The 12,938-nt window shown below is 41.3% G+C and overlaps 2 protein-coding genes across 2 annotated transcripts in view; both read left to right on the forward strand.

The window, feature by feature from the left end:
* The window catches only part of LOC146163739 (deleted in lung and esophageal cancer protein 1-like), a 47,787-nt gene that overhangs the window by 13,374 nt on the left and 21,475 nt on the right, over positions 1-12,938 (forward strand). The window contains exons 21-31 of the mRNA XM_083383265.1: positions 181-384; positions 1,093-1,238; positions 1,722-1,845; positions 2,587-2,713; positions 3,438-3,596; positions 4,340-4,507; positions 4,943-5,118; positions 5,683-5,824; positions 6,362-6,507; positions 7,218-7,373; positions 7,714-7,878. Of these exons, the coding sequence (XP_083239391.1) occupies positions 181-384; positions 1,093-1,238; positions 1,722-1,845; positions 2,587-2,713; positions 3,438-3,596; positions 4,340-4,507; positions 4,943-5,118; positions 5,683-5,824; positions 6,362-6,507; positions 7,218-7,373; positions 7,714-7,878 (1,713 nt within the window). The remainder of the gene's footprint in view (positions 1-180; positions 385-1,092; positions 1,239-1,721; positions 1,846-2,586; positions 2,714-3,437; positions 3,597-4,339; positions 4,508-4,942; positions 5,119-5,682; positions 5,825-6,361; positions 6,508-7,217; positions 7,374-7,713; positions 7,879-12,938) is intronic.
* Positions 9,812-12,532, forward strand: LOC146163740 (uncharacterized). Its single transcript, XM_083382627.1, has one exon. It carries the CDS (start codon positions 9,825-9,827, stop codon positions 11,889-11,891), a length of 2,067 nt encoding a protein of 688 aa, XP_083238753.1. The 5' UTR covers positions 9,812-9,824; the 3' UTR covers positions 11,892-12,532.

The raw sequence follows: 12,938 nt of genomic DNA on the forward strand, positions 1-12,938 counted from the left end.
TCTGGATTCGTTATTCTAGATTCGAAACCTATTATTCTAGAATACCTTGGGATTCTACTTTGAACATCCCTAATCGTTGGTCAAAAGGCAGCTTCAGAAGGGCCAGATCACAGTTAAAAACACACATATGTGTGTGCAACTGTTCATGTTTCATTGTTATTCAAAACTGACAAATTGCAGGTTTGTTTCGCCGAGTGCACGCTGGTTCTAAAGGAGACCTTCGTCTCGGTGCCGAAGCTGGTCATTGCGACCATCATCAACCAGACCCTGTTCCCGACCGAATTCGAGTTCAGGGCGCCCCTGGGCGAGCAGTCGCCATTTTGTGACGTCACCATTTACCCCGAACGAGGGGTGCTCAGGCCGCGAGAGGAGAAGGCAATTCAGGTTAGCGACGTTATCCATAAACTTTTGATTACTATTTACGGAGTATAATTTCGGTCTTCTGTTTTTTCTGTTTTATAGGTAGAGTGACAAGCTAGCCAGAAAACTTACAGACATTATGTCATTATCCGTTTATAATTTAAATTTTGTTTACTGTAGAAATCCGATACCTAATTGCGTTAAACGAGACCCATTTATTATCTTGAAAAATACGAATAAAATATAGAAGCATAGATATTTTAACGGTTTACCAGAGTCGTAATAGTTTTTTTTTAAACTGGGGTCCATGGACCCCTTGGGGGTCCGTCAACTAGTTTTAGGGGGGTCTATGAAGACCAAATTGTTCAATAATTTTTTAAAAGAAAAAGAGTTCAATTAAAAATTAAACATTTTACCACTGAATATATTTAGACTCGATTTCACTTTCGCATTTTTTGAACCGAAATCAGGATGTTTTTGAAGTCTGTTTGTATTGTGACGTAAATTTATAAAGTTTTTAAAAAAATTGTCTACCGTGGTTCACGCGAAGGCAAAAAAAAATTGAGGGATCCGCGGTTAAAAAAGTTTAAGAACCCCTGATTAACATGTTATGTACAATGGTTATATAAGACGTAATCGCGCTGTCTGTATCCATATTTCCTTTCACGAAGAACCATATATTATCCTAAAAAGTCGTTAAACTGCCCTGTTATAACCTTTTTGCGACCGCAGGTTACCTTTGCAAGTCACACCACCGGCGAGGTTACCCAGGTGTACATCCCGTGCAAGATCGAGGGAATGAAAAACCCGATCGTTCTTGGCTTCTACGCGTCGATAAACGATCTGTCGGTGGACTTTGCTACACCTGGAACAGAGGGGTGGGTCAAATTACATGCTTACCATTGACGTCTTGTTTCTTACAAATCAAAACACTGGGACATGTAGGAAACTGGGAGCCTTTAAAACCGAAATTAAGATTTTTCAATCATTGAGATTTTCATGGAAGCAAGCCAGGCTAATAAATTAAGCCAACGTTGAGATTCGAACTCACGACGTCGGTAATACTGTCAGTACGACTTCTTTAAGGGTAGCTCACAGTTGTTCACACCTGTGTAAGAATGTTTAAGTAACATGCAAAAAATTACTAGCGTTTTATTTTATAAACGCAATACAAGAACTAATTACGACGAAACTGTCGATTTACAACTACCGATGATTTATATATAACCCTACCTTGTCGTCCCATACTTTGACGAACAGTTCATTTCAACTAGAAAGTTTGACGAACAGTTCATTTCAACTAGATTTTTGTAAATTTCGATAAATATTTTTTCTATTTATCGGTACGTTTTCGTTTACAGCAAGGATCTGAGAGTTCAGTTCGACGGTTCTTTGAAGGTTGGCAGCACATCGACTTCCAAAGTGGTCATCACCAACCTAACTGCGATTAGAGCCCCCTGGTCGGCTGAGGTTGCTAACTTTCCGGTAAGTCTACTTAAATTTCCTTTTTTTTATTACACCAGCATGTAAAAATGTGATTTGTTAGAGCGCAAACTTAGCCTTGAAGGGCAATTACGGTAAGGCAAGACATTTTTGCTAAAATATCGGGAAAACGTTTTACCACTTATAGGGTAAACAAACAGTTCGATTCTTGCCTCGTTATACGTTTAAAATCACCTTTAATTAACATTTTTGGTGCATTTTATTAGACCTAATAAAAAACCTAACAAACAGCGTCCCCTAATTTTAGGGTCCTACTGGGTTTATTAACCTTTACCAAATATGCAAGCAAAGGGTAAACTTACAAAAACATGTGCTTGTCCTTTTTTAATTTTACGATCTCACTATACCAGGATTCTTAAACTGAAGTCCATGGACTCCTTGGTGGTACGTCAACTAGTTTCAGGGGGTCCATGAAGCCTTAATAGAAATATTAGTGTATAATCATTCTTTTTCAAAGAAAAGTGTTGAATTAAAATTAAACATTTTTTAGCCTGAATGTATATTTAGATTCCATTGGACTTTCATCTTTTTCTGACCGGAAACGGCAGATTTTTGAAGTCTATTTGTATTGTGACATATAATTATGACGTCATCTCTAAAAATGCTTGCCTACACTGGTCCACGCGAAGCAAAAATATTATTTAGGGGTCAAAAAAAGTGAACCTCTGCGCTGTACCGTGTATATGTTGCTTAAGTTTAGTTTTCTTACGTTATAATCTCTAGTGCAACACGCCGCAAGTGAAGCAACACACGATGGATTTTAAAAGCTACAGGACGCGTAGGATGCTGTTGGGGAGAACCCCTAACCTGGCCGACCCGCTCTCGAAGACTGCCCGACAAGCTTTCGCTGGTGAGTTAGTGGCCTTTTTTGTTGTTGCAAAACTTATCTGATGTCCCCATTGGCAAGTAGTTCATGAAAGCTGCTTTTCCGCGTGCCAACCTTTAACCCCTTGCATAACCGTGTTTCAATACCAGTATTGAGAAATGTGTACGCTAGGTATAATTCGAAATAAACTCAGTTTGAGCAGAACCTACTAAATAACGCGATGGCTTTTCCAGGTGGATTTATATCTTAACAATATAGAAAAGCACACACACCGAACAAAGTGTTAGTATGGCATTTCAAAATCGGAACATCCATCCTGACCCTATGTTATACAGCAGTGTTTCCCAACCGAGTGCCGTCGCACCCTGAGTTGCTCATTCTAACGTTCAAGGGTGCCGATAGATGTTTCAAATTATTTTGGATTCCAAGTTTTGTTTTATTAATAAGCTTCTTAATGCAATTTCTTGTGTACGATTGGAGTGCATCAAATCAAGAAAGGTAATTTCAACCTTGTAAACGGTGGATGTGTGCTGTTTCAATTTCGTTTATTGTGACGTTACAGTGAACCACTTAGCGAAAATACCAGTAAGACTGCCGCAAACTGTTTATAATTCCTGTAGGATGCCGCAAGCCAAACAAGGTTGGAAGCCATTGTTGTACAGTAACTCCATAATCAACCCTAAAGATCAATTTCAATAAAATGGTTCAATAATTCCTTATCAACCCTAATCAAAATTAACTTACTTAGATCACGCGAAGCTTATGTTGGACGCCGGGAAGGGCGCTGCCTTCCTTGTGAGTCCTGAGCGCGGATTCCTGGAACCCTACCAAGCTCAGGAGATTAGCGTAACAGCTTACACCGACATGTGGGGCAAGTACGTCGACAACCTCTCCTGTCGCATCGAAGGTGAGTGTTTTTGCAAAGTAGTAGTGAGAATCCGTGTTTTGTCGTATGTGGAGTATTTTTTGCGATTTGTATAGTTCAGACTTGCTGAGAGTGTTGCATTAAAACTATGAGGCTTGCTGGAAAACAACGAATTGTTTCTATACTAAATACGCCTTTAACTACGTTTGAGGTAGTAACACCAGCTGAAGTAAGGGAAAGTACAAAATACCGTGTGTTAACAAGTAAAACTCATAGTTAAAAACATGAGTAAAAACAGGATCAGACGTTTTGTTTAAAGGAAAATATATTTCGCCAAAGTGGCATCATCAGTTCCTGTAAGAGTACAAATAAATAAAATATGTGTTAAAAACCTTTTAACCACAGCGTTAGCGATAAATGAAAAGTCTTCGCAATGTGTATCTTATATTTTGCTGGTGTTTTTATTACAATATAAAATTACGTGTTTTTTACTATCACCTATCTCAGCGTACATTCTAAAGCGGTAGTCGTTATCGATGCGTGCAGTGGAAGACAATAAGAACGTGGTATAATATACATGCTATATTTTTGTGATAAAAAGTTACTGCTGTTTTAATAAAACCGCTGCTGAGTAAGTCTAGCTGTCTTTCGGGAGTCTTACTGTTCTTTGAACTATTTTATTATTAATATTTTTTTGTTAACTTCTTCTATTGTCATTTGCTTCTAGAAAGTGCAGCGCCAAATTATAAGTTGTGCAATTTTTACGAAACCGCTTTTTTGCGCAGGTTTAGACGTCAAGATGATACCGATAGAGCTGGAGGTAGTGGGCTGTCCCTTGTCGTACCAAGTTGCCAGCCAACCGGAAAAGGACGCAGTTGTACGCTTCGGTACACACCTCGACGGTGGAGCCCCCGTTGCACGAAAGCTGCGGATCAACAATTCAAGCTCATGTGGTAAGGAGGTTGAAAGAATATGAAGTAATTTTGTTTCTACTCTCCACTCACCAAGGTAAACAGCTTGAGGCTTCATAATTTCAAGATAAGCCGGTAATAACGTTGGTTAACAATTATAGTTACCATATGAGCTATTTTTAAGTAATAAACAACCCCCAAACTTCAGTTTACCTTACCGCGGATAACTGTTGCCACTTTTGCAAGTTTACAATGTTATGCACCAGTATGGTTTATACCCAGGCCTGTGGATAAAAGGGGCACGTTACATAATTTTTTGTGGCAAACCGAATATAAGTTTAGTTCCATTTTGGGGGTTTAGAACGGTCATTCGCAGTTTATTGTGTGAGCCCTACGATCAATTTGTAAATAACCTTATGGCCCCAAATACTGAGCATCGTGGACCACCACGTTATACGAATGTCTCTTTGCTTTTAGACATCCGCTTGGACTTTCGCACGTACAACTATCCCGAACTCGACGACAAGAAAATAGTCGACCTCAACATTTGGTTCGGCGACATATTTCCGCTGCAGGTCGCCAAAGGGCACTCGCGAAGCCGTGTGAATGTCTACAGTTCGCACAATAACGTTGCCCGAAAAGCACAAAAAGAGGTAATACGATTTTGGGTTAAGGCCATAGCGGGGAAAGCCTTAGACCAGAAAATATAATGCCTCAAAAATAATGAATAGATTTTAGGGACCCGACTGAAATTTTCGTTATTTACCGAAATGAGTATTTTACTGAAATGTCACTAAAAATGGATCTAGAACAACACAATCAACTTAAAACATGTAGGAAAATGTCATTTGATAGAATGGTCCCTAATCGTATACAAATAGTTGTATCAAAAAGCTTTCCAATTGAGCAAAAATCAGTTTCCTGAAAAAAATGTCCAAATACCTGTCGGCACCCTTTAGCGTAAGAAATGGCACACCAGGGCGCCGCGGCAACCCTGTTGAGAACCACTACCTTAGACTTAGAACCAGGTTTAAATATTCCCTTTTTAGTTTCCATATTTTCTCCTTTCTGATACTATTATGACAACAAAAAATATTTATTCACCACATTGCTTCATTTAGAAAGCTTCTTTTTTATAATCAATAGGCTAATATTTTTCTTGTTCAAATACTATGTTTAATTCGTGTCTTGCGTAATACTCTCGACTTTACGAACAGGCTCATTCCGGTTCAAGAGGTGAATCGACCTCTGGTTTGTCACAAGAGCTTTCGAAGCTGGTAACCGTTCAAATCGAACCCCACCTCGGTCAGAAATCGGAGCGTCCGTTTCGCATGGATCCTGCCCAAATGATTGTGCCTGGTAGGTTTACTTAAAAGTTTCCCTGGTCAGCATTGATTTGCCGTTTCCTGTTTTAAATGGTGATGAAAACTCTATAATCGTAGTAAGACTATCAAACCCACGCGGAAGAAGGTATCATTTTCAACGTTTCGAATAACTCTTTATTTATTTTTAACGTCAAAAAAAAGTTATTCAAACATTCTAAATGATACCTACTTCTGTATGGGCTTTGATATTTTTACTACAACCTCCGACTATTATGTTGAAAATGAATAAAGAGTTATTCGAAACGTTCAAAATGATACACACTTCTGTTTACGTCCATTATGCTCCTAAGTATTTATAGCGTTTCAGTTGAAGGCATTTAAAAAAAAAAAACTGACAATCTCTATGGATTATTTCCATGGTAATATTGTAGTTAAGTTAGTCGCTTGCTGCAAAGTGAATAACCCAAAAAATATTTACGATAATTATGTGGTTCGACGCACACTCACATCCCATTAACCCTTAAAATGCCAGTTTATGTTGGCAACTTCAACGCCCAATCATCTTTCACAGCGCACGGTCACGTGATGGTGACGTCAGTGTTCCAGCCGATGATTGACAGGCCGAGCGAGGGCAGGAATGGCAAGGAATGGCGTGCCTTCACACGCGGTTTTATGACTCTCGACGATCCGAACGCAAAAAGTTGGAGCGAGGAAAAGGTAGGGAAATCCCCTTTGAAAAAAAAGGCAAATCGCAAATGTTATTTTAATATTATCAACTCGAAACCCTGATGCAACATTGCGCTGTCATAATGACGCCTTTTAAAGTTTGCGGGTACTTCAAACATATTATAAGCTGAAACTAGGAAGCTGTCCGACATATTTGTAAAATCGTGGTTCGCTGCAAAACGTAACATTTAAAATAATAGAAAAAATTGAAATTCTATAAGACAAACGTTTCTGCTTTTCCGAAGCATGTATTACGTCGCTGTTATTCAACGTTTCTAGCATAGCTCTAAGAGTTACAGTCGTAATCCTTTTTGACTTTACCCAACAATTGGGTTAAAGACCACAGAAAAGTTTTGTGTTGTACTTATCGTTACTCTTAACGTCTCGATTTGTGTGCTTTCATATATGTTATCCTGATACCTAAATTGGGTGTTTAACTTATCACCTGGCAAACTTTGCTTCCACGGAATAATGGAGGACCATAGTGTTAAAGCAAATAAAAATACGGTTATTATTACTCATATCAATTACCTACTGTACCCAAGCTGACAAGCAATTTATTTATTAGATAGTACGAAGTATGTGCTACTGCTACCCAATAAAGGAGTAAGATGTTGCGCGGACCTCTCGAAACTTCCCCCAACCTCCTTTATTCCGCGGACACCAGTTTTACAAAAAAATAAAATACACTTTCCCCTTAGTTGACTCGGGTGGACGGCTTATTGAAAGAACCACTCCGACTCGAGCTGACCGCCTTCGTCCAAGCCGGGATGCTGCGGATCGAGACGATCGAGGATGATGACGAGGGATCCCACTTCCACCTTCCTCTCAGTGACGTCATCAACAAGGACACCATGGTGAGGCGAGAGCATAATCTTTGCTCGTACCTTAAACCTTCTGTTGTCTGAATCTAAAGTTCTTTAAACTGTCCAGTTTTTTATTATATTTAAAAAATACTAATTATTTGAAATATCATAAGGCTTTTTTAAATGTTTTGCCCAAAATGTGTGGAAAAAGTCACTTTAGTCATTTTAAGGTAAAGTTACAATCGACTAGAAAGGTTTTCATTATAGCCCAAAACTAGATTTTATTTTGTTACCTTTTTTTATTTACTAATTTAAAAATGTGAATTTTTTACACGATTCTGTCTATATTAATATGCACTTGGAAACGCCAAGCATTTTTTTTATCGTATAGGAGTTCCGCGAAAGTGTCCAGATCCAAGCGCTTACTCTGAGCAATCCGACGGAGACCTCCCTTTCCTTCAACCTCCTCCTCAACCACCCCTTCTTCTTTCCATCCTCTACCGGGAAGTCTCGCTCGCTCCCAAGAAACCTCCTCAAGCCGCAATCGAACCTAAAGGTACGAATCCACGCACGCTTCAGTTGCACTAAAGTACTTGTTTCGAATACTGCGCTGGGCTTATTGTTCAGTGAACTTGAACCTGCAATTGCGTCAAAAAAACAACAAACTAACTTACATATGTTGTTTAAAAGTTTAGTAGCCTACGGTTTGTTCTGTGGTACACGGCAGCAGCCTACTTCGAATGACTCAGCGATGCATTAAACATTCACAGGATACAGTAGGCAACTGTGCAATGGTTGTTGTCGACCAACGCCTACGTAGTCGTTAGAGTGACTGTGCTAATTGGGCCAAGGTTGTGAGTTGAAGCCTCACTGAAGCCTACAGTCATGACTAGGCAACTGATTTCAGTACTAGCTTGTCTAAAGGCATCCAGTACGTTTTAACATTTAACTTATGTTTTCAAGGAATATTAGGACTGATGCTTTTCGCAGGTGAAAGATTTCAATTGTCGCATTGACGTATAGTTTGACTTTTATTGAGTGTGTTAGATGAATAAAATTTCTACACTTTAGAGTCAGTATTGACAAAACGATCGCGGTAATTGTTGTACAGAGTTCTCAAGGTAGAACAGAATTGTTGTGCAATCCTTTTAGGTGTTCTGCAATAGATGTATTTTGCTAGAGCTACCATATTTTCATCGCCCAGAGTATAAAAACACAATGTAAATAGAGTATTACTTTTCAAAAATTACCCCTTTTTGAATATTTATACCCATATAAAGCAAAAGTAACAACAAAAAGTACATAGAAACTAGTCTAATTTGTATGGCAGATTCACGCCCTCTTATTTAAAGGTTCCAAAATTTTCAATAGGAAACCTTGATAGGGTCTCATGCCGAAAAGTCATATGAAAAAAAGTATTAAAAAATGCAAAATGCAAAAAATAGGACATTTGAACCTTTTCCAGTGTCCTTAAACTGCATTTTACAGGGTTTTGTTGACTGGGTTTTGTTTGACAGGAATACAGGTTGGAGTGGTTCACCATAAACGGTTGATTTGACAGGCTGACGTAGAAAGCAATTGTAGAATCCTGTATTTAGTTGGAAACCTTGTTTCCTTCAAACTATATCGGTTAAAAATAGTTGGGTATCAATTAGTTGTGATTATAATAAACTACATCCGTCTCTGTGAGGCAGTATGTCTTGCAGCTAAATATACCGCAATTTGTGCCAAATCAAGACGTATGACATTTATTGCGTTCCGTTCAAAACTCCTCGGCTATTCAACTTTCCATGCTCGCCTACGAGTGGCAGTGTAGGCCAACCATTTTTCCATCTAAGGTCGCAATACCACGCATACGCATACTGGTTGTCACACTGTTGTGATTAAGCCCAGAAGAAACAAACTACAGTGCACTCCCAGGTAGCGCTGTGAATCACAGACCTGACACAAAGCGCCGAGTCATAGGTGGATTACTTTTAGGTCGGGACAGGGTCAATCAGTGAAACGGGAACACCTGGTCGTACGTCACCGATTGGAACTTTCGCCAAACGCCATTTGTAACTTTGTGTTGCTCATGGCGTGTGCTGGTTGCTTTTTATCGGTCGGATAGTTGCGAATTAGCTTTCCCAGAACGAGTTTTAGCTTAGATTTAATAGTTTATATCAGTAGTTATATTTGAAAGGTATTCAGTAAAATGTTTCCTAAAATGGTGATATTTGTTTGTATTTAAAAAAAAAAGGGTTGTATTATTTGAAATTTGAAACCATCTGTTTGTCTATTACTGCTCGGGGTCGCGTTTGTAAACAAGTAATACTCAAGTGAATTGCAAGATCATACGCTGGATAAATATACTATATTATTTTGACACAAGCGTCGGGTTCTGCAATTCAGTCGAGTTTTTAAACTTGGTATTTTACTTTTATTTTTATTAAATGCTTCTCATGTAAAGACTTGCATTTGGCTGCTTTGTAGAAATACACCCAAAAAAATTTAGCGAAGATAATGTCAATCGTAAGTTGCGCTGTGCTGCTGCTGACTGTTACGTTAACATTGGCTTGCCCGGAGAAATGCAAGTGCGCCGATCGTACTGTGGATTGCAGCGGCCAAAACCTCTCCTCGTTTCCCTCCTCCGTTCCCCTTACGACCATCGAGCTGAATCTGCGTAACAACAACATCTCGGAAATCAGCTCCGAGCAAGTTGGTCTTCTGGTCGACTTGGAAATTCTCGATCTCGGTTACAACAAGTTTGCCATGCTCGAATCTTTCCTCTTCGAGAGCTCGAAAATTCGGATTTTACGGCTCGACCACAACGTCTTGCAGTTCGACATCAACCAGGTCGGATACATTCTCGACGGAATGGATTACCTGAGCTACCTGGACCTTTCCGACAACCTGCTCTTTGAGGAAGTGGCGTACGGTTGCTTTTCCTATCTCCACAGCCTAACCTATCTGGACCTTAGCAACAACCCGATCACCGGTTTGCGCGCCGGGGCTTTACCGGACAGCTTGGAAAACCTCAATTGTAGCTCGACCTGGATAAATCGAGTCACCAGCAGCGCCTTTTCCAAAACCGTGAAGTTGTTGAGCCTGGACCTCAGCAACACGCTCCTGCCAAGTCCGACCAAATCGCTCCAATATAGGAACCTGAAGGAACTTAAGGAGTTGCGATTAGGCTCAATCAACATTCAGAGTCTCCCCGACGATGTTTTCCGTGGTGTGTCGTCTCTTGAGCGACTTCAAATCACGGGAACCAGCATCCGGCTGCTGCCGGACACGCTCTTCGACTACACTCCTAACCTTGTCACTTTGGATCTTTCCAACAATTTCCTTTACTTGTTCGACGCGAACCTCGAAAAGCACCTCTCGCTTAAGACGATTAACCTGGACGGCAACGCCTTGTCGCAGATCGACGGCGCGAAGCTGCCCAACATCACCGCCTTGTCTCTCGCCTCGAACAACTTCACAGGTTTCCCCAAGGACGCGGTTACCGCGCTGCAGACTTTGAAGAACTTGAATCTGAGCTCGAATCAGATTAGCACAGTCACGACAGGCGGGGTTTCGCCAAGCGTCGAAATGCTCAACCTGTCGTCCAACCCCCTCGTTTCGATCGCGTCCGACGCCTTCGTGTCGTATGCGCGCTTGACCTCTCTGGACCTGACCGGCACGAACCTGACCGCCAGAGCGTCGGCGCAAGTGAGCAACGGCCGGCTGCAAGTGATAGCCGACTGCGACTGTGAGCTGGCTCAGAGCGACGTTGACACGTCGGGCATCAGATGCAGTAGGCCCTCGTCGGCTAGCATTCCTATCGAGGAGTTTGCTCGCGGGTGTGACGCCGCCACCACAGTTGGCTCAAAAGGCGGCGCTATCGGCGGAAGCGACAGCGCTGTCATCGTTGCAGTGGTCGTCTTGCTGGTTCTGCTCGTGCTGCTCGCCGTGCTTGTCATCTTCGTGGCGCGTCGCGGCGGCAAAGAAGCGGTGGCGTCATTTTTCCGTAAGCGAGGCGAGAGCTCGGTCGCCATCACTGCTCCCAGCCAGATGGACGCCAACGTGTACCAGGACCCGAGCCTGGCGAGGTCCTTGTCTACCGGAACCGAGCACGTGTACGGCACCATAGAACCGGCACCCTACGTCATGGCCACAGGCGGCGCCAGAGACACTCCCGCCTATGCTATGGCGTCGTCTGAAGCCACCACCCAGTATTTTATGGCTAACGCGCCGGCCGTGGAGTACGCTGCTGCCAATGACCTGAGCCCAACTGAAGTTGGCCAGTACGCGACAGCTGGTGAATCGGCACCGTCTGTGGTAACCAAGGCCAAGGCTGGAAACGAATACCAGCTGCCCAGCAAAACAGCGTCGATGTGCAACCCGTACATTATGCCCGAGACTTTCCCCACGGAAAATGCGGTGGCGCCAATGTCGCCCAGATCCGACGCCAATCCGTACCTGGCCCCGATGCCCGACGCCTACGCCCAGACCGCTGTGTCCAACTACATAGACCTCAATCAGCTTTCCAGCGCCGCTGAACACGTATACGAAGCCGGGAGCGTGCGCAACGAATACGAGATGTGAGCCCGAACGTTCGCTCGAGTTTGCGACATTTCATGAAGAATGTCCTGACCGAAGTGAAACCTATAGGTTATGACCGAAGAAAAAGGTCGCACTAAAGCATAGAATTACGCGCGTCGCAACTAAACGGATTTATTTCGGACGATGCGCAGACAACCCACTTTTTGTTCCGATACATAAAACTGTGTGAAAAACTACTATTGAAAACGTATCATTCTGTACATGTTTTATATTGGTTGGAATTCTTTGCGCTTTGCACGCTATCATATTCAACCAACAGTATTGTGTAATTTTAACTTGCTGTGTAAAACTTGCAACTAAATGTCGTGTAATATCGACATGTTTAATAGTTGCGCTATTAATTTCGAAATTGCTCGTTGACTGTATTTATAAATCAAATGTTATGCCAATCTAACGTTCAGGTGGATTACTTATTTAAACAGATTTAAAAAATAGTTTGTTAATCTTTAAAATCGCATAATCCGTATGTCTATAATTGTATCGGTGTGGGTATAATTGTGTATAATAGTATCGGTGTGGCGTTTTTTGTTTGATGAGAGTACATATTTCCATTTGTAAGGAAGTTACATTCGTGTTGAAATTATAAATCAACAGTTTCTTTATATTGAATTGCAAAGCCAAAAAGGTCGAGTAGATAGACATCTTAATTAAGACGTAAAGTCGTAAAGTCTTAATTAAGACGTAAAGCTACATTACAGATCCGTGCATAGTGTACCCAACAGTTGCTTTATGTCAGTATTAGATATTTTGGGTTGTTAGTTTTTTTTTTTTTTTCATTAAAGAGGATTACCTTTTTATCAAAGAAATTACCTTTTTAAACTTCGTGCCGCTGAAGTGGAAACATGTTTTTCGGCGAAAAACGTCCCTTGCGCCATATCACGAATGACGCAATCTTTTGTAATGCCACTTCAATTATATGCAAGCCCGAAGGTCGCACGTTTTTCTCGAAAGTCGTGCTTTCGGCCAAAGTACAGCAGCATTGAATTATAAGTCATTTGCTTCAAAATAGACCGAAGAGAAGTCTACTAA

This window comes from Ascidiella aspersa, chromosome 2 (genome assembly GCF_963924565.1).
Source record: "Ascidiella aspersa chromosome 2, kaAscAspe10.2, whole genome shotgun sequence".
NCBI classification, from domain to species: Eukaryota; Metazoa; Chordata; class Ascidiacea; order Phlebobranchia; family Ascidiidae; genus Ascidiella; species Ascidiella aspersa.